Source organism: Pongo pygmaeus, chromosome 8, assembly GCF_028885625.2.
Source record: "Pongo pygmaeus isolate AG05252 chromosome 8, NHGRI_mPonPyg2-v2.0_pri, whole genome shotgun sequence".
Classification (NCBI taxonomy): domain Eukaryota; kingdom Metazoa; phylum Chordata; class Mammalia; order Primates; family Hominidae; genus Pongo; species Pongo pygmaeus.
In genome coordinates this window covers 133485345-133511097 of record NC_072381.2, presented here as the reverse complement: position 1 = coordinate 133511097, position 25753 = coordinate 133485345, and the positions used below count along the sequence as shown (strand labels likewise).

Genomic DNA, 25753 nt, shown 5'->3' with positions numbered 1-25753 from the left:
CAGACCTTACTGTGACACCCTCCTGCTCAGGGACTGGCAATGCCCAGGCAGAAATAGCTCTGCTGAACACATATAACACTAGTTGAAAATAATTTGGAATGGTTTATGCTTTGAGGACAGCTATAGAAAAGCACAGGGTAAAATATAGCCTTCTGCTTAGATTTAGAATCTTGCAGTTTCTAAGAGCTTCCTGTCTTTTTATTCTAAAAAGTCACACTTCACATTCAAAACATTATTTCCTAAAATTATCAGCTGTTGGCACTTTTCCAGAAAAGAGGCCTAGCTTGCCATCTTTCTATAGTCTTTCTGTAGGCAAAAGTCAAGCCTGCCTGACATGCAAAGCACCTTGACCTCTGACCCCAGAGCTCCCCAGGGCCACATGCCTGCCCAGAGCCAAGGGCCATCTTATGACTCTGGTAAAAGACTGGGAAAGGCAGGGAAGGTGCCAGGGGCTGGGGAAGTTGGGTCCCTTCTCTCCTCTCCCCCAGGTGACTCTCAGTCCCACCCTAAGTGATACTAGGGGCTGTCACCCTGGGGGCGGGTGGAGCAGCCCTGAGAGCTCCCCGCCCAATGTCCCTTCAGCCTTAAGTCTTTCTGATGGCTAATGCCAGATGCCACCCCATTAATCCTTGCCAGGCCACAGCGTCTCCATGCCACCGTTCTGTAAACCCATCTTTCCACCCATGTGAGACATGCCACATCCTGGCAGAGTCCCCCAGCCCCGGGCAGCTGCGTGGGCCCTGGGGTTCCCATGGTGTGGTCCTCCTGCCAGGAGCAGGGGAAAGATCTTACGGGGGAATCTAGAAAAGCCCATTCTGAATCTAACTACACTTTCAGGCTTGGAGGAAACGCCAACTGACTCCCGTAGCACAACCTAGAGAACGCAGCTCAGAGAAGACTTGAGAACGCGGCTCAGAGAAGACTTGCAGTGGGTGGGCCCAGCCTCTTCCAGGTGGGGGACTCCCAGGTGAGGCCACTGCTCTGCCCTGGGCCATCACACCTTGAGGAGGGGACTGGGTGTAGGTAATGCCCACACTTGGCCATGATTCTGCTTCCACAGAGGTCCCAGCTAAATAGTCTTAATTAACAATGTGATGTTACCTTTAAGGGATGAAGGTTTAGTGATTGAGAGAGAAATGAGGAATTCAGGAATGTGCTTAGCACTGAGCGGTTTCTTAACACATATGGTTGGCAAATCAAGGCACAACTTAAAACCACTCAATTAAGGTAATAAATTAAGCATTGAAACTAATTTCTAAATATCCCAAATTTGACACAAATTATTCCAAAGATCTCAGACTTCCTCCTGCCACGGCCTTCCTTTCCTTTGAGCTGCTCAAGCCATGTAAGTTGCCCCCCACCCCTTTCTGTGATATCTTCTACCCATTGGCAACAAATCCTCTCCAAAGCGTGCAGAATCTAGCCATGTCTGCGCCACCACATGATCTCCTGACCCATCTTCCTGGTGTTGCCTTGGCCACCCCTACATATATGTGTTGAATGAAAGACTATTTGACGAATTTCTCCCAGTTTTCATTGGATCATGGGTTCACAGTGGGTTTTGTGAAAACCACATATCAATCCTACGCATGTAAAATAGGACAGAATTATTTCTAAAAAGTGCACAGTTTGGACAGAGCACAGATCGGACAGACCATAGCTGCTCTGACACACGGAGCAGATGAACTCAATTCTAGTCCTAACAATGCAGCAGGGAGCAGCATTCCGGGGCCCACATGGGCTGCCTTCCTCCCTCCCTCCGTCTGTGGATCAGGGGGAGGTTGCAGGTTCAGGATTTAAACCTGAACTTAGTGGAGCCCTTTGAGGATGCCATTATGTTAGCCTGATGGGCAAAGCATATGATGGGAGGGGCCCAGGTGAAGGATCTCGAACTGCACGCCCCGCCCCCTTGCTGCTGGGCCAGCTCTTTTTTGAGATGGAGTTTCGCTCTTGTTCCCCAGGCTGGAGTGCAATGGCGTGATCTTGGCTCATGGCAACCTCTGTCTCCCGGGTTCAAGAGATTCTCCTGCCTCAGCCTCCCACGTAGCTGGACTTACAGGTGTCCACCACCATGCCCGGCTAATATTTTGTATTTTTAGTAGAGATGGGGTTTCACCATCTTGGCCAGGCTGGTCTTGAACTCCTGACTTCAGGTGATCCACCTGCCTCAGCCTCCCAGAGTGCTGGGATTACAGACATGAGCCACAGCTCCCGGCCCGGGACAGCTCTTACAAAGGCGGTTCAGAACCTATGGGGTTTGTCTTGGCACGAAGACAGGCTGTGAAAGCTGCCCCCAGGTCACGACCCATCCAGCTGGAGCAGGTCACTGAGATGCACCCCTACACACATCTGTCTGCTCTCTGGCCCTGCCACCTCCTGGCACCCACGCTCCCCGGCCCATGCCCACTTGTACTGTTGGGGTTAAATCAGGTCGACTCAGAGCCTTCCTACAAAGCTGCTGCCCACCTACAAATTTTGTATTCTGTTATTTTTGTCCTTGGTCCAGGACCCCAGACTGCCCTAGGGCTTTTTAGCTTGTGGCCACAAGCACTGAGCCTGAGGGAAGGGAGCTGCCCAGGGCCACTGTCAGGCCTAGACTGGGTGCCAGGCCTGAGTTCCACAGGAGGGGCCCTGGCTGCTGGCATCCATGGCCATGAAGCAGCACCCTTACCTGCTGGGCCCCAGGCAGCCCAGGTCTCAACAGTAAGCACAGGCTTGGCAGCCAGACCCACGAGCAACCAAGGTGCCTAGGGCCTGTGCAGGGAGATGGGCACATAGAGAGGAACATTCTGGAGTCCTAGGTGCAAATGCTGAGCAGTTAGACTGATTTGGGGCCTCTGAGCACCGGGAATGGCCTGCAGTCATGGGGAGCTGCAAGGCAAAGCTGAGTTTAGTGCAAACACCATCGATCATGCAAAACATAAAATAAAATCTTACTGGGAAGGATGTTGGGATATCTGTTTTTTTCTCTGTTTTCTTCTTTATTTGCCAGTTCAAAAGTTCCTTGTATGTGTCCAGATGGCAATGACTGGAAGAAAATGTAGCGTTAGTATGAAATGTGATGGACTCAAGCACCATGCTCATGTCAGTTTCCCTACTGAGCACAGGAATTACGAAAACACGTGGAGCAAACTACCTGCTGTCCATAGTCCGTCTCTGCCTCAGACCTTGTACCAGGCACAGGGCACAGAATGAAGAAGACACAGACCCTGGCTTTCCCCAGGGTGCTCTTTCTTGTGGGGTGAACAGTGGTGTGGCCAAAGTGATGGTCTCATCAGCCAGACCCTATGAGGCATGAAGGCGGAGACTTGCCTTTGCATTTCCATGGTATCTCAGGGTCCATGGGCCCTGGCCTAGAGCAGGCACCTATGATTTGGTAAGAACTGACTATGACAGAGCTGTGAACCAGGACATGGAGGAGTGAGGACAGGCATGCGGAGGGTTTACAGCGGGATGCTGTGACTTTGGGGCTGAAGGATGAATAGAGCGGTCCTGGGAGGCGAGAGGTGGGAAGCAGCCTTAGATACAGTCCTGATCTTGCTTAAGACTCCAGGCGTGCTCTGTGGACCAGTGGCATGGGCATGACTGAGAGGGTGCTTGTTAGAAATGCAGACGCTCTGGCCGCCCCCTAGACCCACAGAATCAGCACGAACATTACCATGATCCCCAGGGCTTCAGTGCACACGTCTTTGGGAAGCACCACGCTAACCAACTCCTTTGTCCCAGTCAGGGAAGTCAGGTGTGAAAGGAATGTGGCGGGGCCCCTATCCCCTCTGAGCAGCATAGCCGAGTGTGAACTCTGGTGGCCTGAATTCTAGTTCTTTCTGCCGTCTGCAGTCACCACCTCTGATTCCTGATCACCTCTACCTGTCTGCTGCGTCTGCTCGCTGCTCAGGTGAGCTCCCCACAATGCACAGTGTGAAGAGCCTCTTGAGGCCCTGAGTCCTGTCCTTTGACATTACACCCGATCAGTGGCTGGACCAGGGGCCACTGGGATTCCAGTAACATGCATCAATATGCAATGAGTGCCTCAGTGCGCCAGGTACGGTGGAAGGAGCCGGGTCATCTGCCCCAGCCTTCGCAACTCACCTATTATTAGATGATACTAGGACGGTCCCCATTTTAATGGGTGAGGAAACTGAAAGCCAAAGCGAGCTGTTATAGATTTGTCCAGGGTCACCCAGCAAGCAAGGGGCAGGAGCCTGGAGCAGTGCCCAGGCTACCAGGAGGATGCTCACTTCTTCAAATGTGGGAGAATGTGAGGGGTCCCGCTTCAACTACCCAGGAGAGCGGAGCAGGCCTCACTGCGTAGCTTTGGATCCAAGCCATGCAGGCCTGGGCCTGCTCACAACGCAGAGCAGGGCCTGACCTGCTGCCCACAGGTGTCCTGAGTCTTCCTCTCCCCAGGGCAGGAAGCTTCTCCAATTGCAGACTCAGATCTGACCAGCCGGAGCTCATGGTGGGGCACTGTAGGCCACCCTCTTGCCTCTGCTTTGGGGCCACCAAACCCCATGGCCACAGGATGAGGCCCTTCCAGGCCATGGGGTTTGTTGGTCCCAAAGCAGAGGCAAGAGGGTGGCCTATGTGGAGGGACCTGCCTGGCGGCACTGTGGCAAGGGCGATGGGTGGTTCTTGGCCTCATCCCCAGCCACCAGCACCTACGCCGCCTGTAGTTCCTGATTCTTCATCAGGGCTGTCTTAATACTGACCTTCTTGACCTAATCTAAGCCTGACATCTGTGGTAAAATTCTAGAGCCTTCTCTTTTTCTACCCGCAAAAGCTTTTTTTGGCCCCAGCACTGAAAATACATAGGAGGCGTGATACCGGATGGTGCGTACATGATACTGTGCATTTGTCAAAACCCACAGAATGCACAACACACAAACCCTGACGTGTGGACTTCAGCTAGTAACAACGAACAGTGTTGGTCCATCAGTTGCAGCAGTTGAAGCACACAAATGCAGGAAGTTAATAATAGGAGAGGCTGCTCACAGGGGAGGAAGGGGGCATATGGGAACTCTGTACTTTCTGTGCAATTATTCTGTATAGCTAAAACTGCTCTAAAATAAAGTCTGTTAAAAGATAAATTAGGCCAGGTGTGGTGGCTCACACCTGTAATCCCAGCACTTTGGAAGTCGAGGTGGGTAGATCACCTGAGGTCAGGAGTTCAAGACCAGCCTGGCCAACATGGTGAAACCCCGTCTCTACTAAAAATACAAAAATTAGCTGGGCATGGTGGTGGGCGCCTGTAATCTCAGCTACTTGGGAGGCTGAGGCAGGAAAATCGCTTGAACCTAGAAGGCGGAGTTTGCCGTGAGCCAAGATTTCACCACTGTACTCCAGCCTGGGTGACAGAGCGAGACTCTCTCTCTCAAAAAAAAAAAAAAAAAAAAAAAAAAGAGTAAGTTAAAAGAAATTGAGAAGGCTCCCTGGAGGGATTGGACGGCGAGGATGGACCAAGCTCTGACACCCCACAGCTGCGTGTTCCCGGCAGCTGCAGAAATCCAGACCATGGAGATGGGGCGTAGCCACCCAGATGCACAGAGGGTCAAAGTTGAAGTGGTGAGGGGCGCCGTGCCCTGTGCACCGCACACATATGTATCCTGGATCCAAGCACCCAGAATAACCACCCACATGGACTCTGCAGCCCTTTCTCTGGCTGTCAGTCTACTGGGGTCTCAAATCTCTGAGCTGCTCAGGTGGCCCAGGGGAAAGGAGAGCACCTGGAGGGTCTGCACACCTGGGTGAGCCCTGCAGTGCCTTGCTTGGGGCTTGGTCATACTAAGTGGCCAATAAATATCGTGTGATTGGCTGTCCCATTATGTAAATTGTCCAAATGGTTTGTGGTTTGTCTGTTTGAGGTGAGATTTCATTTCTTTCTTTTTTTTTAACATTTTTATTTTTGAGACAAGGTCTCACTCTTACCTAGGCTGGAGTGCAGTGGCGCGATCTCGACTCACCACAACCTCCGCCTCCCGAGTTCAAGTGATTCTCCCACCTCAGCCTCCTGAGTAGCTGGGATTACAGGTGCACGCCACCACGCCTAGCTAATTTTTGTAGCTTTTTGGTAGAGATGGGGTTTCACCATGTTGGACAGGCTGGTCTGGAACTCCTGGGCTCGAGTGATCTGCCCACCTCGGCCTCTCAAAGTGCTGAGAGTACAGGCGTGAGCCACCACACCCGGCCTAGAGATTTCATTTCAATGAACTCATGAGCCATGTTCCTTTCTCTCTCCGCTCAGTAGTGCTGGGCAGGCAGCAGGAGAGTGTATAAGAAGCTAGGTGTGGGCAGCTCTGCGAGAGGCCCCAGCTGCTCTATGGAGCTCCAGGGAATGGTTCTGGTTTGTTGGTTGTGCTGGAAGCTTTGCGGTTGACACCTCCCTCTGCATTTTTACAGAACTTATCAGTGTGTTAATCCTAGGCACTTGGATTGACATAACTTGCTAGGAGGGAGGTAGGGACGAGCCTGTCTGGAGCAGGGCATTTTCCTTGGCTCAGTGGTGCTCACTTTCGAGGACTTACTCTGGGGCCTAGGAACAGACTTTCCTAGGATGGTGTTCTACCAGTGCAGGGTGGAGATTGCAGAGTGCATTCTCGTAAGGACTCTGTTGCATGTCCAGGTTATCCAACCTCATGTCCATGTTATCACAATCCTATGGGGGGCAGGGAGTATCCTCATTTCACAGGTGAGGAAACAGGCAGAGGTTAATTGCCCAAGCTCTCTGAGCTGGGACAAACACTCAGGCCGACTCCAGCATTCACTGTACTGATACCAAATACCAAATCCTTTTCATCCCCACCAAGTTTGCCTGCACTTTGAATTGGCAATGCACACATGTCAAAACTCAACTGGATTGGCCACTTTGAGACTCTGGTGTCTCCCTTTCATGACTTTGGGGAGAGGAGCTCAGGTCAGACGGCAAGAGAAAAGAAAGATGGGGCTGGGAGCATGTCCCTCTGAGGACCCAAGAGAGAGCTGGCCATGGCAGGCTCCAGTGCTCTCAGAGGATGGGTGCTGCATGAACGTGGACTCAGGACATGGCCAGACCTTCACTGGACAGATGAGCAAAAAAGCACAGCCTGGGCAACACAGTGGGACCCCATCTCTACAAAAAAAGTAAAAAAGCCAGCGGGCATGGTGGCACATGCCTGTAGTCCCAGCTACTTGGGAGGGTGAGGTGGGAGGATCACTTGAGCTGGAAGGTGGAGGCTGCAGTGAGCTGTGATCAGGCCTCTGCACTCCAGCCTGGGAGACACAGCGAGACCCCATCTCAAACAAACAAATAAAACAAAACAGTGACAAAAAAGCAGCTCCCCCAGGGTTCCCCAGACACAGGATCAGGCTCCGTGATCCTGACTTTGGGTCCAGTGTTCTTCCCCTCCACCAGGTCTCTACCCTGCTTGTCACTGAGCACAGGGACTCCAATGTTCAGCCAAGGGCCACCCAGTGGCAGAAGAGAATGGGGACTTCTTCTGGGTGCAAAATTTAATGGGGTGCCCCCAAAATTCAGAAACCAGGGGAAGTAATATTCGAATGCAATATTTTTAAATGTCCAAATCAAGGCACAAAATCTATGATGACCAAAATATGAAACTTTTAACTAATGGCAGGGTGAGTAGCTGTGTGGTGACAAGCCGTATGTATCAGGGCCCAGGGCAGCAGGGAAAATCAGTCAGCCCAAGCCTGTCTTCCTTTATGGTTGTGTTATTTTCTTCACCAGGGACTGCCTGCATTCATTTTGATATTTTATTTGTTACCTTTCCTGTGGTGCTGATAATTTTGATATTTTAAGTGTGTTAAAATATAATTTATCCCACTACTGAGCTTTTGGTGCTGTCTTAAATTTTGTGCCTGGGGTGAGTGTCTCACCTGCCCCACCCTATTCCCAGACTCCCTCCCTGGGAGTCACCCCCACTTTTGAGCTGGTTCTGACTCAGACACCCCCATCAGCAAGCCCAGCCCCTGTCATTTGGGGAAACAAAAGTGCAAGGGGAAATGGGATGAGAAGGGTGGGAGAGGGGATCTGCTAGCTGAAAACTTGGATAGTTATTTTGAAAATGAGAACTAAGGTCTGTTGTCAGGCTGAGACATTGCAACACAATAGTGCTTCAAGCTGTCTTTCAATATGACCTAATTTCTCCAGAAAAGGGGACACATTTGGAAACAATAAAAAGGAAGCAAGATAAAGGCAGAGGAGGCTTGCACTAGAAAACAAGCAGTGTACAGTTTACATGGGCCACCACCTTCCCATGCCTTCACACGTTGCTTCTGGGTAAAGTCTCATGTCTGCAGCAGAGTTCATGCCATCTTCAGATATAACAACTGCACAACACTGTTGTTTACAAAATCCATTGTCTGAGCCTCCCATTCCAACTTCAAGGTAATCAAGACAGGTCCATCTCCATTGCCCCTTCCTAGGTGGTGGAAGACAGCTTCAAGGAGATTAACTGATGTGCCAGGGCCAGCACGCAACAGGCATAGCCAGGACCAGTCAGCAATCCTGCTGAAAACGTATCCCCTTTAAGATCAACACTCAGCACAGCCACATGCAAGAAGGTGAAGATGCATAAAATTCAAAACACGACCAAGGATAAATACTGAATAGCAAAACCAAGACAACACTTCCTCATGTCTGTTTGTCTACTTCTCTATCTGCCCATCCATCCATCCATCCATCCATCCATCCATCCATCCATCCATCCATCCATCCACCCTCCCACTCATCCATCCATCCATCCATCCGCCCTCCCACTCCATCCATCCATCCATCCATCCATCCATCCGCCCTCCCACTCCATCCATCCATCCATCCATCCATCTGCCCTCCCACTCATCCATCCATCCATGCATCCATCCATCCATCCATCTGCCCTCCCCCTCATCCATCCATCATCTATCCCTCCATCCATCTGCCCTCCCACTCCATCCATCCATCCATCCATCCATCCATCTGCCCTCCCACTCATCCATCCATCATCCATCCACCCATCCATCCATCCATCCATCCATCCATCCATCCGCCCTCCCACTCCATCCATCCATCCATCCATCCACCCTCCCACTCATCCATCCATCCATGCATCCATCCATCCATCCATCCACCCTCCCACTCCATCCATCCATCCATCCATCCATCCGCCCTCCCACTCATCCATCCATCCATGCATCCATCCATCCATCCATCCGCCCTCCCCCTCATCCATCCATCATCCATCCCTCCATCCATCTGCCCTCCCACTCCATCCATCCATCCATCCATCCATCTGCCCTCCCACTCATCCATCCATCATCCATCCACCCATCCATCCATCCATCCATCCATCTGCCCTCCCACTTATCCATCCATCTATCCATCTGCCCTCCCACTCCATCCATCCATCCATCCATCCATCCATCCATCCATCCATCCATCTGCCCTCCCACTCATCCATCCATCATCCATCCACCCATCCATCCATCCATCCATCCACCCATCCATCCATCCATCCATCCATCCATCCATCCATCCGCCCTCCCACTCATCCATCCATCCATCCATGCATCCATCCATCCATCCATCCATCTGCCCTCCCACTCATCCATCCATCCATCCACCCACCCACCTATGTTGATACACAAGCAGATATAGCTAGTGTTCCCTCAAGGCAGCTCACAGCTGCTTCATTAATGCCGAGATAGTGGTTCAGAAGAGGAACATCGCCTGCTCTGATTAGGTGCTCCAGCTCTCAGAAGCCATGAAAGGATGGTTTGGGGCTCTGTTGCTTTCCCCATGATATTGTCATACCGTGCTGCCCTCAGGCCCTAGCCTTCTACGTTATCAAGATAACAGTGTTTCTGTCACAGTTGATTTTAGAACTTGACACTCAGAGGGTGGGAGGTGGAAGGAGGCTTCACAAATCTCTAACTCTACTGTCTCACCTTATAAATGAGGAAATAAGCACTGGTGAAGGGCATTCCACCACAAACCAGGTTTCCTCCCACGCCCATTCATGGGACAGTGTCATAACCGAGGCAAGGGTTCTGAGTCTTTGGGATAATTCATCCTGAACTCTAACACTGGATTTCACAGGTCTCCACCACAGGGCACCCAGCAGAGGGCCCCTCCCCACACTCACGTTGAACTCCTCCCGAAACTGCTTGCAGTCATCAGCGGATCTGATACGGATCTCCTCCTCCAGATGCTCCACGGGGATAGGAAAGTACTTCTTGGGCCCTGAGGGCGACCTGCTGAGCAGCATCACCCTTTGCTGCTCTGTGGGATCAAAAGAAACATGGGGGCCATTTAGCCACATTCCTGGATAGGCGACTGAGTAACCAAGCTGACCAACAACATTCCTGAAGAAATGACCAGGCTGGAGCTGGAACAGTTCTCTCAAATCGCATAGCTGGGCTAAGCCGGGTCCCGAGCAGCTGTATCCAAACACTCGCCTCCTGTGAGGCATCCACATCATTTACAAGTGATGGGCGTCCCTCTGCCCAGTGTCACCTGCTCTCCCCCATCGGAGACACCCTGTCCCCCTCCCGAGGCCACTCATCCACCCACCCTCCCGCCTCTCCTTCCCTCCAGCCCCTGCTCCTTCCAAAAAGGATTCAAGACGGCCTCACTCTCCAGCTCAGCTTTCCAGGTTTGGAAATAAAGAGTAATTACGGCTTCTGGGAGCAAACTCAGAGTGGTCTCTCTCAGCCTTTTCTTCTTCCTAACAAATATTCCTGGTTCCTCAAACCCCATAAGCTCCAAGGGAAAACCACCCTTGTCTGGGGAGGGTGACAAGGGGCATTGAGAAGGAGAAGTACGCGTTATAAGGGAGTTCTTGGACACATTCCTTCCCCAAGTTCAGAGTGAGAGGCAAGAACAGTCATGGGCATGTGTTTCTCTTCCTGGAGAATGAACTGATATTGACAAGGTCAACATGATAACCCAGCTGTCACACTTGCAAAAGGGCCTGTCCCCACCTGCAGAGCCATTCTGAAGCCCAGACAAAAACTTCACCCAAGACTCATTCCTCCAAGTGACAGACGGGATCAGAATGAGTGACGCTGAGCTTCCCTGCTACTCACCAGCCGCACCCTCTTCCCTCCCGTTCCTGCTATTGAAACATTCAGGGCAGGGAACTGGGGACTGGAACAAGGGCAGGAATATAGCACCTGAGGCCACATTATCATCTAACCAGGTCTCGGGTCCCGCGAGTGCTGGGAGGCTACATTTCAGCTGGGTCCTTGCTGCTGATATTCTTTTAATTATCTAAGGGTCCGTTTTAAGAGTCTATTTTAGTCTGACAGCACATGTGTTCCCCCAAACCATAGAACTGACTACAGTTAGGTAGGAAGCTGACTCCAGGAAGTTGTAGTCACTGGGGTGTGAAGCAATATTTTTGTGGCCTCTGCCTTACACACGTTTCTCAGTCATCTCATCTCGATGTATGGAGAGAAAAACAATGTTCCTTTGTAAGTAGCGACAACAAGTTAGAAACTGTACTTTGGATGGAAAAGTTAGAAATGCTCCCAGCTGACTCTGATGCTCTGTAAACATGAAGCACTTTAGGAGAGCGAGTCCCTTTTTCCAGCTTGATCCTAAAGCAGCACAAACCCAGTTGAATAGTTTCTGAGCCAGACAGTCTTATCTGAGAACGATTGTAAGGCCTCACTGAAAAGTGTTACATGTCAACACCCTGTGAAAACGACAGGATATGAACAGTCTCTCTAAAAAAAGCCACAAACAAAAATGTCTCAAACGTCCGTGTCACACCAGAGAGAAAAATGATCCTTAAAGTTTTGAAATAGTGAAATTTTAAATGACAGCATCATACCAGGTAGAGTGAGATGAAAGTGGCAAGGCACACCTCAAAATTTACTTTGAACGTCAAAGAGAGAAAGCACCTCAGTGTCTGCTAAAAAAGAACACATTTTCCCCCAAGCCCCAGCCAGAGAGGAGCTTCTGTACCTTGCTCCTCCAAGATTCCGTTGGGCATCTTCTTGTCGCTGGCGCTGACCACAGCTTTCCTCTGCTTCCTGAACCTTAGAGACACAGGACGTGTTAGGTTTCCACACTTCTAGGGTCCCCAAGAGCCAACAGCCCTCGGCACAGTGATACCCACCAGGTGAGCCGGGAAAAGCTACTCCTGTTGCTCATGGCTGAGCCGCACTAAGGCCTGGCCTCTGTGTGTCTCCCAGACCCGGCCACCCAGCCTCCCAGCTGCCCTCTGCTGCACAGCCCACGCCCACAGCATCAGAAGGCTCATTTCCTCCTCTGAGCTGGTTGGGGCAAGTGAGTGCCCCGGGACACTCCTACCTGAAGAAGTAGGCGGTGAGAAGGAGCACGAGGAGGAGCAGCAGCAGCGGCAGTAGCAGCCAGGCCAGCAGCGGCTGGGAGGCGCCTGGGTCCGGAGGGCCTGCAGGAGAAGCAGACAGACCCTAACGCCTGACCTCACTTCACAGTTTGCAAAAGAGTCCCCCTCCATGAGCCCTTCTTCCTGGACACCAGAACCCCACACTATAGTTTGCAAAGTGTATCCATCATCCTGAAAAGGCCCCATGAGGTAACAGAGAAGAGGCTTTGGTTGTTGCTGTTGACTCAGAGAAAGAATCCGGGACTGAGGAGTGGGTGAGGTGACTTGTCCAAGATCCCTGGGGCAGGCATGACAGGGGTGAGTTCCCCAGACCCCCACACGGCCTGGCTGCCTGGGTCTCCTGCTAAGAAGCTGGAGAAGGGTGAAGGGGCCGGTGTCCATTGCAGGGTCCTAGGACAGTGCGGGAGGCTGACTCGGTGTAGCTCAGCTCTTAGGGCCCCCTGGGCTTGGGCAGGAGCTCAGGCACAGGGAGGCAGCCTGGCCCTGGGGCTGGGCAGAGGCTTGTGGCCCCGGCGCACTGTGATCCCACCTTGCAGAGCCTCCAGGTCCGGATTCCACCTGTCAGAGGCCGAGTGCCCAGCCACCACCGGCCTCTTACTCTGTCCTTTGTACCTGACAGGTTGACCTTCCTCATCCAGAAGGAGACCCACAGCCCCAGGCCCAGCTCAGTGGCTTTGTTGCTGCTCAGGACCTGCCCCTGGCTCATCAGCCCAAATTCCAAGGGGCACTGGTGGCCTCGCTGCCACCTTTGGACCCCACCCAGTCTCCCAACGTCGGACTTTGTTCCTGCTCCTCCCCGGCCGGCCACACAGCCCCCTCCTCACCAAAATGTTCCCACTCCTCGAGGACAATCTCAAAGGCCCCCACCTCCAAGAAGCCCACTGGACTCCTCTCTTGTGGACCCAGAGGGGCCCTGGATGCCTCAAAGCGCAAACTTCACTCTGCCATGAGTGAACAGGCCCTCAGCGTGACTGCTTTGGCTCCCAGGTTTCTGGGGAAGCCCCTCGAAGGCAACGATTGGGCTTCCAACTCTTTAAGTTCCCAGAAGCACCAATCACTTGCCCCGAGCCCAGCGCAGGCTCCATGCGCTTCCTCCTGAGGGCTGGCATGGCCTCCCGAGGGTGCTCCGGGCACTGGGAGGGCTCTGCAGCCCCAGAGGCTCCGCTCACCTCACACCCCTCATCTGGATTTTAAAAGGTACCCTCATGCCTTCTGCCTTGCACCCTAGGTTATAAACTCCCCAGGGAAGGTGTGGCTCTTCCTCCCTCATCCTCCACCCTCCCAGGCCTGGCACTGACTCTGGCACCCTATGAGTGGTCCACGCCATCGTTTCTAATAAATGATGAAGTTTTAGGGACGTGGGTGACCATTAGATGTTGAAGTTCACAGGGGAAACAGCTGGTCTGTGATGAGGAGGTGGCCCCAGCCATGAGAGAGGGCACTGTTCACCTGGCCCACCCAATAAGTGCCCACCTTCCAGGTGGTGTCCGTGCCTCCCCCATCTGGCTAGCAGTGTCAGTAGCCTGGCAGCCTGGCTGTCCTCTGCAGCTCCCATACTCAGGTGTCTGTGACCCTGGCCCAGAGGAGCCGGTTCTGGCCCCACACAAGGTTGGGTTGGTGCCAGGCTGAGTGGCTGGTTGTGGCTGCCACAGTCCCCTGCCTTTGACCTCCAACCTGCCCACAGCAGAGCTTCCCTGGGGAAGTGAGCTGGCCTGAGGCTTCCACACTTGCAGCTCCAGAGAGCACCCCTCTCCACTCTGCCAGGGCCTTGGAGCAACTCTGACAGGCTGAGTGGGAAGACCCCTGACACGGAGGGAGGGGCAGCATGGAGCCCAGCCCCATGGAGGGCCTGGCTGCTGCTCGCACTCCGGACTCAGACAGAAAGCGTGGGCCTCGGTCCCCCTCCTCCCTCCCGAATGTACGCAGGTACATCTGCCCTCATCTCCTGGGGCCCCAGGCAATGAAACTTCCCACTTCTGCATCACACAGAGGTCAGGCTCTGGGCTCAGCTTCTGCAGAGATGGTGACTACAAAGTATAGTCCAGGCCAACTCATGGGGTCCTCTCATCAGAGAGAGAAAGGAGGGAACACCTGGGCCCCACCAGCCCTCTGTGGGTCCCGCCTCCACGTTCCTGCCTGGAGTGAAGGCTGCAGTCACAGACATGGATGCTTCCATAGAAGATGGGGCTGAACCACCCAAGCCCAGAAAGGGGCCGTGCACACGGGCAGAAGGGATGGGTCACAGGGCCAGTGGCTTCCCCAGCTCTGGTCCTGGTGTTTCTTAGTAGCTGCCTCTGTTCAGGAGGCCAGAGATCAGGATCAGAAACCCAAAGGCCTTCGGGGGCAGGTGAGAACATCCCTGGGTGGCGTGGGGAGGCCAGGTGGGGGCAGGAGTGGGGACTCCCCATGTCCTGCCTGCAGGGATGGCTACTTCTGAGTTCCAGCCCACTGGGGCCAAGCACAAGGGGTGCCCACAGTGCCTAGTTCTTCCCACTTTCCTAAAGAAGAAATTCATATTTTTATGTAAACATTTTCTGATTTTTAAATATTGGTAAGAAATTCAATTTAAAAACAATTTTTTTAAATGGTGTGGACCAGGAAGAAAACAAAAATATGTCCTCTGGGCACCAATGTGGTCCAGCCAGGAGTCAGGGAGGCATCTGAGAAGAAATTCCTGTCACAGTCTATTTTCATTTCATGCTGTTGGGCTCTGACGGGGTGGGACAGAGGTCAGGGTGGCCAGTCTTCAGGGTGGTCATCCTGAAGCAGCCTTCTTCCTGTATGACTGTCTAGCTATTGCCCAAAGTGAAGTGTGTGTACGTTCACACCGATTTTATACATATGTACACTTGCAACTTGTGTGTGTGTGTGTGCATGTTTGCTTACATAGAATCTGATCCTGAAAGCTGAAAACCTTAGGCTTGAATGTGACTTTGGAGCAGACAAAGAGAATGGCAACCTTGGCTGGAGTGTGGTCACCCAGCACCCTCTGCTCAGGAAGCCGATCCCGAGCTCTGGCCAAGAGCCGGGGTCTTCCAGGGACTACTTCAGTTCTGCCGCAGGGCACAGCTGCTCTCACTGTGCCCCCCGTCTTATCTCCATCCCTCTTCTCCTCTCCTGCCTTCGTTCCAAGCCCTCCTTCCCCAGGGGCCCTAGAGGCGGAGCAAGTCCATCCTGGAAAGATGTGGCTCACTCAAGGACAGGTATGCAGACAATGGTTGAAGGTCCCAACTCACTCCGGCCTAAAATTTTCAATGTTCAGGAACCTGTTCTCTTTCCCAGAGTTAAACACAATTAAGATTTCAAAGCGTATCTTTCCTGACATTTTCTTCTATAAATTTACGTTCATAAATATGCAGGTTTGGGAAATAAATAGACCATACTACTCTCGTTTCATCTAAAGCTTCACGAATTGTAAAAAGTATCGTTATTTTAAAAAAGAACCACTAAGAAAGAAAAAAAATGATACGGATTATAATTGTGAAGTGCTACCAATTTTAAGACACGTCCCCATATAGCCACATTAAATATGAAAGAAACAGATGAAATGCACCGCGGGGCAGTTCTCCAGCTTGCTTTTCTGGTACGGCTGTCTGTCTTGGAGAGTTTCCATGTCAGCCCAGATAAGCTTCCTCATTCTGTTTAATAGCTGCTTGGATTCCACTTTTTGGATAGACCAAAATAGGATGGACATTTAAGTTGTTTCCAACTTTTCTGCTATTACCTACAATTCTGCAACACACACACACATATATATATATATATCTTTGTGTCTCGCAAGTGTTTCTGTAGGACAGCTTCTGTGTTAGCCTGTACGCCTGTTACATTTTAACACAATCGCCAAGTTGGCAGCCCCAAGTTTCCAACTTCTACATTCATACATAGAGGAGGTCTCCAACTCCCCCAGGACACAGATGAGTATCAGTCTGTGACCTGTTAGGAACTGGGCCACACAGCAGGAGGTGAGTGGCAGGTGAGCAGGCATTACTGCCTGAGTGCCGCTCCCTGTCAGATCAGCAGCGGCATTAGATTCTTACAGGAGCCTGAGCCCTATAGTGAACTGCACATGCCAGGGATCTAGGCTGCCCGCTCCTTAAGAGAACCTGATGCCTGGTGATCTGTCACTGTCTCCCATCACCCCCAGAGGGGCTGTCTAGTTGCAGGAACACAAGCTCAGGGCTCCCACTGATTCTACATGATGGTGAGTTGTATAATTATTTCATTATATGTTACAATGTAATCATAATAGAAATAAAGTACAAAAGAAATATAATGCACTTGAATCATCCCCAAACCACCCCCCACCCCAATTCCACAGAAAAGCTGTCTTCCATTAAACTGGTCCCTGGTGCCACAAAGGTTGCGGAATGCTGCCCGTAGTGTGCAACGGAGCCAATTTCTCTTCTCTGGGATATTGTTGCCAACCCTTCTCATTTTGGTCCATCTGATAGGTAAAATGATAATGTCATTTTAACCTGCATTTCTCTAATTTCTAGAGAGTTGAGCATCTTTTCATGATTAGTGAAACATAATTAGATATTGATATTCTGCCTGGTCATATTCTCTACTCATTTTTCTACTGTGTTCTTTTACATATTATTTTTTATATATAACATTTTATTATATAATTTGTAAACATTTACCTTCAATTCCTTCTGTAAAAGAATTTGTCTGCATGAGTACTGAATATATTTTGTTCAATGAAAAAATGAAACAGCTTCCTGTTATTTTGGCACACTGTGGCAACGTGTTATCATCTGAAATGGTCCTTCATACTTCTTCCAGGGATCGGATGAAGATTTAAAGGGCACTTCACAGGGTCAGGTTCCCCTCCACAATTCTAGGCCAAAGGAGCCTGTCTGCGCCTTATAACCCCAGGCCCATTTCCCTTTTGCTTGTGGACCAGCAGCCTTGCTAAGCACACAGAGGCCCTGGCAGAGGCTGGACCAAGGTGTGAGTTTCACATTTAGTTCTGCTCTGGGTACTGAGGTCACATGACAGTGTTCTCCTCCTGCAAGTAACACCCCATGTCTATGGCAATATGTAAGCACAGTAATTTTGTTTTCAAATAAACTGAAAAGCCTCAGATGTGGAGTGGACGTCATCCTGCCGGTGCCCACAGTGCCACCCGAGGGACTGTCTGCAGAGCTCAGGCAGATTCTTGCCCACTGTTGCACAAACAGATGTTCTGCCATTGTGGTTCCTGGATGTGAGGGTACATCCGGGCAGTTGGTCAGATGTTTCTAAGTGACCAGTCAATTAACGTTGGGAAGAAAAGGCGGGATTGTGGGTTGAAATAACTCACTGAACCACCAGTGACCTGCCCTTGAAGGGCTGGTTTGCAAAGAGGCAAGTTTATATTTGCTGGCAGCTTCTGGTCTCTCGTTTTTGGGGTTTTGGATTTCTCTGAGGTTTCAACATGAAGAGGAAAAAGACAGGTGGGCGCTTAGAACTGCTCTCCTCGCTAGAGGTTCTGTCACCAGAAATCTTTCCTCTTTCCTCCTCCTGGGGCCAGTGGTACTTTTGCAGGACATTTGTCCAGGGTTAGAAAATCATGTGGGGCCCTTGATGTGACTTTGTTCACAAGCCCCTACCCCCACTTCCCTCTTGCTCTTTTCTGCATAATGCCTAGACATCACAGTTCACTCGTGAACCCTTCAGCAGGCATGTCAAAAGGCAAGGACTCTTCTTTTTAAAAATAAAACTAACCATGACGCCAATATCTGACCTAAAATATTAAGAATAATTCTTTTTTTTTGTTGTTGTTGTTGTTGAGACGGCATCTCTGTCTGTTGCCAGGTGAGAGTGCAGTGGTGCAATCTCAGCTCACTGCAACCTCCACCTCCCGGGTTGAGGTGATTCTCCTGCCTCAGCCTCCCGAGTGGCTGGGACTACAGGTGCCCACCACCACGCCCAGCTAATTTTTGTATTTTTAGTAGAGACAGGGTTTCACCATGTCGGCCAAGATGGTCTCGATCTCTTGACCTCATGATCTGCCCACCTCGGCCTCCCAAAGTGCTGGGATTACAGGTATGAGCCACCGCACCCCGCCTAAGAATAATTCTTTAGTTCATATCATTAACTGTCACATCGCCTCATCCATGTATGTTCATGGTTGGTTTTCTGCACAAGGGGATTTTGGGGGATTTTTAACCCTTTTGCACTCCTGCCTCCAGCCAAGGCTGACCCTGACTCTCAGCTGGGGTTGTAGATGGGTCACCTCCAGAACACTAAGCTTTGCTGAACAACCAAATGCTAAACTAGCTTATTTAGCCTGCCTGTTTTTAGAGGCACAAACTAGTAAAAGCACACTAAGAAATTCAGCCACACCATTCTTCTATTACCCTAAGCCCCTTTATCACCCTCTGAATGGTCCCAGGAGCTTAGGAAGAGGCAGTAGGGGAGGCAGCCAAGGAAAGGGAACGGGGGATGGGTCCTTACCTGAGGTCGTGGTGGTCTCGTTGTTGTCAGCAGTGGTCTCGTTGCCCCTGAGAGCCCTGGCGAGCGGCAAGCTAAAACCCACCAGCAGGAGTGGACACAACGGCTCCATGGTGGACCTGCAGAGAGGCAGGGACAGGCTCAGAGGTCATCCAGCAGCAGCTGTGGGACCCTCCGGTGCCAGGCAGTGATGATGAGGAGAAGAGCCAACTTCATTTCAGGGCTTCCTCTGAGCCAAGAACTTTGCCTGTCACTTTTACGGATCATCTCACTGAGGCTTCTCAACACCAGGGGGATATAGTCACTGACTGCGGACATTCACTTAAAGGAGGGAACCAGGACTCAGAGGACCTGTTTGGTTGATGGTTAGTGGGGGCAGATCAGGGACTGGAACCCAGGGTGATCTCATCCCAGACCCCTGCCCTCCCCGGAACCACTTAGCAGAAATCACATCTGGGTGACCTAGCCTGGCGTCCTGGACCTTCTACCATCCACCCTCCACTCGCCCTGCTAACTCTACCCCTCCCATTCAAGCCCTGTTCTCTGGCCACACTGTCCTCTTCACACCCAGCAAGACACTGCTTTTCAATCTGTTTCTTCATCCCCCTTCACTCTGCCTGGGAAACCTCGATCCTTTCAGGGCCTAGTTCATGCAGCCTCATCACCCAGCTGCAGCCAGCACTCTCTGTTCTTCGCTGCTCCAGCACACTCAGTCTGACTCCAGCACACTCGGTCTAGCTCCTACACGCCTGGTCCGGCTCCAGCACGCTCTGCCTGGCTCCAGCTTGACCCTTGTATCTGACCATGGCCATGTCTAGACTCTCAGATGAAGTGGAGGTAAGCTGCCTCTGCGAGGATGGGGCCACGGTCCGCTCATCTTGACAGAGCCAGTTGAGTACCCTGGGATGTAGGTGAGTATTTATTGGGGGTAGGGGGTGGGAATGCCCAGGGGCAGACCCGGATTGTAAAGTGGCTCAGCACAGAAAAAGTCTCTTTCATGCTGAGGACCCGTGGGCCATCACCTCAGATCTTCACCTGGCACTCCATTTTGCCAAAACATCAGAGCATCACTAAATGTGGCAGTGACTGCTTGGTGCTGTGGAAACCCCTCACTAGAGGCTCACTGGCAGGTGCAGGTGGGCAGTGGCACCTGCTGAGTGGGATTTGCTGTTGACAATGCAGACATGCAGTGGAGGTGTGGACCCCCCCACTCCCCACCCCCTGAACCCTGTCCAAGGTCAGCCTGTCCCCACCAGCAGCCCTCTCCTGCCTGAGGCCTCCCTCAGGGATGCAAATGGACCCATTTCAGAACTGAGGCCAAGAAACATCCATTGCCTGGCTGCTCACATGTTAAACACTAATGCTTGTAATTAGAGAAGACATCTGAATGAGCATGAAAAATCGTAATTGTGTTTCAGTAATCACCACTATTAAGATGAAACCATTATGAGGATATTATAACAATTAGCCCAGAACAACGACGATGGTGGCAATCAGCACTTTTACTTCTTCCCTCTTTTTTTTATTTCCAAAACACACATTTTAGATTTGTAAAATGAGCCATATACACAAATAATTCCATGAGCACCTACTATGTGCTGGGTATTTTATATCTGTATTATCCACACAATAACCCCACAGGGCTGAGAAACAGAGGTTCCGGAAGGATAGAGAACTGGCCTAAAGTCAGGCTGGAGGATATGGAGGAACTTTGATTTGAACCTAGGAACCCTGGAGACAGAAGCCCTCACCCCCGCTGCATGCTGCCCTGGCCCTTCCACGACAGGCAGCTCTGCCCACGGAGGCACACACTGTTTTTAAAAATCTGTTATTGCACACTGCCACAATACTTTTAATATACTTGAGTAAATTACAGAGTGATTGGGGAGTATTAATTGGTTTAATACAATTCCAGAGATGAAGAATTCCTAGTTGAAACATTTTCTTATCTCATGCATTAATTTAATAACCCTCCTCTCCAAATGCTCAGTGATCTAAGAGTAGGCCGAGACCCTTGAGAAAGACAAAGATCATTTTGTTCATCTATTAGACACTGAGGTCCAGAAGTGCTCAGGGGAGCCACAGGTGATTTTCCTGACATGACCAGCAGTAGGCGACAACCTGCAGAATTCAAAGCCTGTCCACCGGCTGGAGCCCGGGTCTGTCCTCGTTTTTTATATGTGTATATATATATACACACACACACACACATATATATATACACACACACATATAAATATACACATATAAATATATACACACACATATATATATACACATATATATATAATTATACTTTAAGTTCTAGGGTACATGTGCACAATGTGCAGGTTTGTTACATATGTATACATGTGCCATGTTGGTGTGCTGCACCCATTAACTCGTCATTTACATTAGGTATATCTCCTAAGGCTATCCCTCCCCCCTCCCCACCCCATGACAGGCCCCGGTGTGTGATGTTCCCCACCCTGTGTCCAAGTGTTCTCATTGTTCAATTCCCACCTATGAGTGAGAACATGTGGTGTTTGGTTTTCTATCCTTGTGATAGTTTGCTGAGAATGATGGTTTCTAGCTTCATCCATGTCCCTACAAAGGACATGAACTCATTCTTTTTTATGGCTGCATAGTATTCCATGGTGTATATGTGCCACATTTTCTTAATCCAGTCTATCAATGTTGGACATTTGGGTTGGTTCCAAGTCTTTGCTATTGTGAATAGTGCCGCAATAAACATATGTGTGCATGTGTCTTTATAGCAGTATGATTTATAATCCTTTGGGTATATACCCAGTAATGGGATGGCTGGGTCAAATGGTATTTCTAGTTCTAGATCCTTAAGGAATCACCACACTGTCTTCCACAATGGTTTTAAGACCAATGACAACTTGCCAGTCCCTGGCCATTCACTCTCAGTGGGCTTGCATAAGTGACCTGGTGAGCACAGACATGAATTGGTCCAAATGGTGCTTGAAACAATGATTAAAACCATGCAGGCCCAGATGCGCTGGCTCATGCCTGTAATCCCAGCACTTTGGGAAGCTGAGGCGGGTGGATCATGAGGTCAGGAGTTCAAGACCAGCCTGCCCAAAAAACCCTGTTTCTACTAAAAATACAAAAAAAAAAAAAAAATTAGCCGGGCATGGTGGCAGGCGCCTATAATCCCAGCCACTCAGGAGGCTGAGGCAGAGAATTGCTTGAACCCAGGAGGCGGAGCTTGCAGTGAGCCAAGATGGCACCACTGCACTCCAGCCTCGGCAACAGAGCGAGACTCGTCTAAAAAAAAAAAACAAGCAAAACAACAACAACTACAACAAAAAAAACCATGCAGAATTTTAAGGATTTGTATTTCATCAATTTCTGTTGTGAGCCTACCAAATGCTGAGTATGTAGAGCACAAATTGCATGTGATTTCTAGAACTGAGATGAGAAAAGGAGTTTATTTATGATAAAGCAGGTTGTATATTTAATCCCCTCAACAGTCAACCCGCTATCTATTTCATTATAAATCTGTCTTTTTATTCCATCTGATGTCTTTTTAATATTCTTCACTGGGCAAGTCCTTGGGTCAGGCAGCCAGGTAGGCCCCGGAGATGCAAAGAATATAGTCTTGTTTCAGCCCTAAAGTGGCTCATTGAGAAGGAAGGACAAGCAGAAGGACAGCCACCCTGATCCCCCCCTCCCATGCTCTGGAGACAAGGCCACAGTGCCAAGGAGCAAAGGTGAGGGAGCAATGATTCCTCTAGGCAGTTAATGAAACCTTCCCCAGAAATGCAGTGAGTGAGTCATCCAGGATGGAAGGCAGAGGGAGATGCAGGCCAGGGGACAGAGAAGCGAAGGGAGCCCAGACAGGACCCACTGTCCAGGCAGTTCACAGTTCTCTGGCACATGAGAGAAGCTGAGTGAGGAGGAAAAGTCTGAAGAGGAATTGGGTAGGTCCTCAATGCCATGCTAGAGTTTGGCTTGGTCCTAAGAGCTAATTTTCCATTAACAATCTACATTATTAGAGTCTCTGGGGGCACTAAGGAAAGATGCCCACTCCTGTGCCCAACTCCAGATGGAAGAAATCCGAGTATCTGGGGAATAATGGCTTTATATAGACTGAAGTTCGAAAACCCTGGCTACGAGCCATGAGCCGCTATGAAAGTTTCCAAAGGGAGCCCTGGATGCCACGCATCAGCTCCTGACACAGAGTAGCCTTTGCGGCCGGAGAGTGGTCCAGGAGCCCGAGCATCACCTGGGAGCATGTGAGGAATGCAGAGTCTCAGGACCGTCCCAGACCTCCCACCTTTTACAAAGATTCCTGGGTGGTTCCTCTGCTCATTAACATTTGAGATGTATTGGTCTAAGCAATGGATTAAGAAAGACCAAGCCGGAGGCAACGGGAATGGAAAGGAGGGAGGGAGTTTAGAAGGATTTCAAAGGTAGGGTCCCTCACAGTGGTGGTCAGTGGGATGTGGGTGATAAGTGGGGCAACAAAGGTATTGGGGTTTCCATCTTGGGAGCTGGGTTGGGAGGGAGCATCATTCATTAGCTGAGACAAGGAGAATGGGGGCTCTAGGGTGGGGATAAGGATTATTTTTAGCTGAAGGCATAAAGCAATAATATAAGCTCCCAGTTACTGAGCTCCTATGAAGCAGGATAAGCTACCTGAGGTTCTGAGATAAACGACCTCATCAACCCTCACCGAAATCCTATGAGCAATGTCCTGTTGTTACTGAAGATGAAAGGTTGCATTAGAGAGGACAGTGGAACATTCCTGGGGAGACTGTCTGGGGTCAGATGTCTGGGGAGTTGCATCTGGGGTCTGGGGCCTTGTCAGAAGGGGAGGTGGGCTGCAAGTGCAGCGTGTGGGGGAGGCACTCCTTGTGGGGGCTATTGGGGAGGAAGGCCAGGGTCAAGGTGACGAGCTGCAGGAAGTCACTGCACTAGGGCCCGAGGAAGGGAGCTGGGCAGGAGACTCGGAAAAGGTGGCTGGGCTGTGGGGAGGGCAGGAGGCAGGTCGAGGTATACAACCAAGGGTAGGAAAGGGAATTTCCTGATCCCCGTCCACTTCCCAACATCCCTGCCCCCTCTTTTGGAGTGGTCCCCTCTCTCTCCTCACCCTTTGCTTGACCCCACCAGATTTTGAGGTTGAGCGACCTGAGATGGAGTCTTTCCTGGGATCACACTGTCTGGCCCTGCGTAAGGTGATTTGGGTTTTGGATGTCTCAACCAGCCCAGGAGACCCCAGAGGGTAGGGGCTGTCTTGTGTCCCCATTTCCCAGTCCCTGACTTCCTCCCCGGCACCTCAATAATTGGAGCTTTCAGGGCATTTGAGGGCAAGGGGCCATCCCTGGGCCAGTGACTCTGAGCAGGAGCTGCCCAGCTGACCCCTCTGGCCCTACCAAACCCGAAAGTGCCCTTTCCAGCTGGCCCACGATGTCCAGCAGTGGACTAACCCACACTGCCCCCTGCAGCTCCAAGAGGGTAGTGTTTTCTCTCTGCAGTCCAAACCCATCACCTACATGGTCAAAACCTGCAGCTGTTTTGCTTTCAACTAAGAAACAGATGAGGATTCTTCTTAAGGAAGCAGGAGACAATGATTTGGGAGCCATACTCAGGTTTCAAAGCCACCGCACTTAAAGAGAGCCCCTGGAATTGTTCCCATGTAATTTCTCATCCAAACCAGGACTTCTTGGATAGTAAAAGAGGGGGCTATAATGATTCGAAATATATGCTTCTCTAAAACATTTATTGACCAATGATTTGATTTTACTAAGCTGGGAGACTATTAAGTAGTTCTATTTACAAAATATTTTTAAAAATTAATCTTTCTGAAAACAAAATAACATATTATATATATATATATATATTTTTTTTTTTTAAGAAAACTTTTTTTGGATGCTCAGGCTGACAGATTGCTTTGGGCTCAGGAGTTTGAGACCAGCCTGGGCAATATGGCAAAACTCTGTCTCTACAAAAAATACAAAAAATTAGCTGGGCGTGGTGATGCATGCCTGTGGTCCCAGCTACTTGCGGGACTGAAGTGGGAGGATCACTTGAGCTTGGGAAGCGGAGGTTGCAATGAGCCGCGATCATGCCACTGCACTCCAGCCTGGACAACAGAGCCAGACCTTGTTTCAACAACAACAACAAGAGCAACAACAAATAAAAATAAAATAAAAGAAAAAAACCTTTTTGTAGTGATTATCTGAACATAAAATGAGAACGTAAAATAATACTACTTCTCGGCACACATTCACAGGCTCTGATCAATTTCTTAGCTTTATCTGTTCTTAATATGTTTCATTCAATATATTTTTCAATGTTCTTATTCATGTTTTAATTTTTAAAATAAAATTGCCTGCATTTTTTTCAGATTAGCATTTTGTGAGCTCTTATCATTTAATTCACTTTATTGCTTCCTTGTTTTTGTAGAAATAAGTTTTAGTGTCTTCCTGTTCATAACCTTATTTGTTTGTTTGAGGCAGAGTCTCACTCTGTTGCCCAGACTGGAGTGCAGTGGTGTCATCATGGCTCACTGCAGTTTCAACCTCCTGGGCTCAAGGGATCCTCCCATCTCAGCCTCCCAAGTAGCTGGGACTACAGGGGTGCACCACCATGACTGGCAAAATTTAAGACTTTTTTTTTTTTGTAAACATGGGGGGGCGTCTCACTATGTTGCCCAGGCTAGTCTCAAACTCCTAGACTCAAGCAATCTTCCTGCCCTGACCTCCCAAAGTGCTGGGATTACAGGTGTGAGCCACCACCACGCTCAGCCATAACCTTTGTTTTCAATAATTGTAACTCTATAAAAGTTTCAAAAGCCACGAGTTCTGTGTGTGTGTGTGGTGGCGGGGTGGGGAGGGGAGGGTTTTGGGTACTCCATTTATTGACTCCTCCCATAATATATTTCCAACTAGTTTGGAACTAAACTAAACTCACACTTAGGGCCTTGTTTGCAGAAAGATTCACCATCTTTTTAGGAC

General features: G+C 50.2%; 1 protein-coding gene across 7 annotated transcripts in view; it reads right to left on the bottom strand.

The window, feature by feature from the left end:
- The window catches only part of PTPRE (protein tyrosine phosphatase receptor type E), a 187260-nt gene that overhangs the window by 32622 nt on the left and 128885 nt on the right, over window positions 1-25753 (bottom strand). For 6 of the 7 annotated variants that reach the window (XR_008504941.2, XM_054503960.2, XM_063670397.1 and 3 more), the window contains 5 exons: window positions 18789-18904; window positions 12290-12389; window positions 11942-12015; window positions 10116-10252; window positions 2938-3028 (listed from right to left, as the gene is read on the bottom strand). Coding sequence is in view for 6 of the 7 variants with exons in the window: in XM_054503952.2 (XP_054359927.2) it covers window positions 2938-3028; window positions 10116-10252; window positions 11942-12015; window positions 12290-12389; window positions 18789-18904 (518 nt within the window). In the remaining variant the exon portion in view is untranslated. Of the gene's footprint in view, window positions 1-2937; window positions 3029-10115; window positions 10253-11941; window positions 12016-12095; window positions 12200-12289; window positions 12390-18788; window positions 18905-25753 lie in introns of those variants that run through there. The other variant, XM_054503957.1, reaches the window with a different exon arrangement.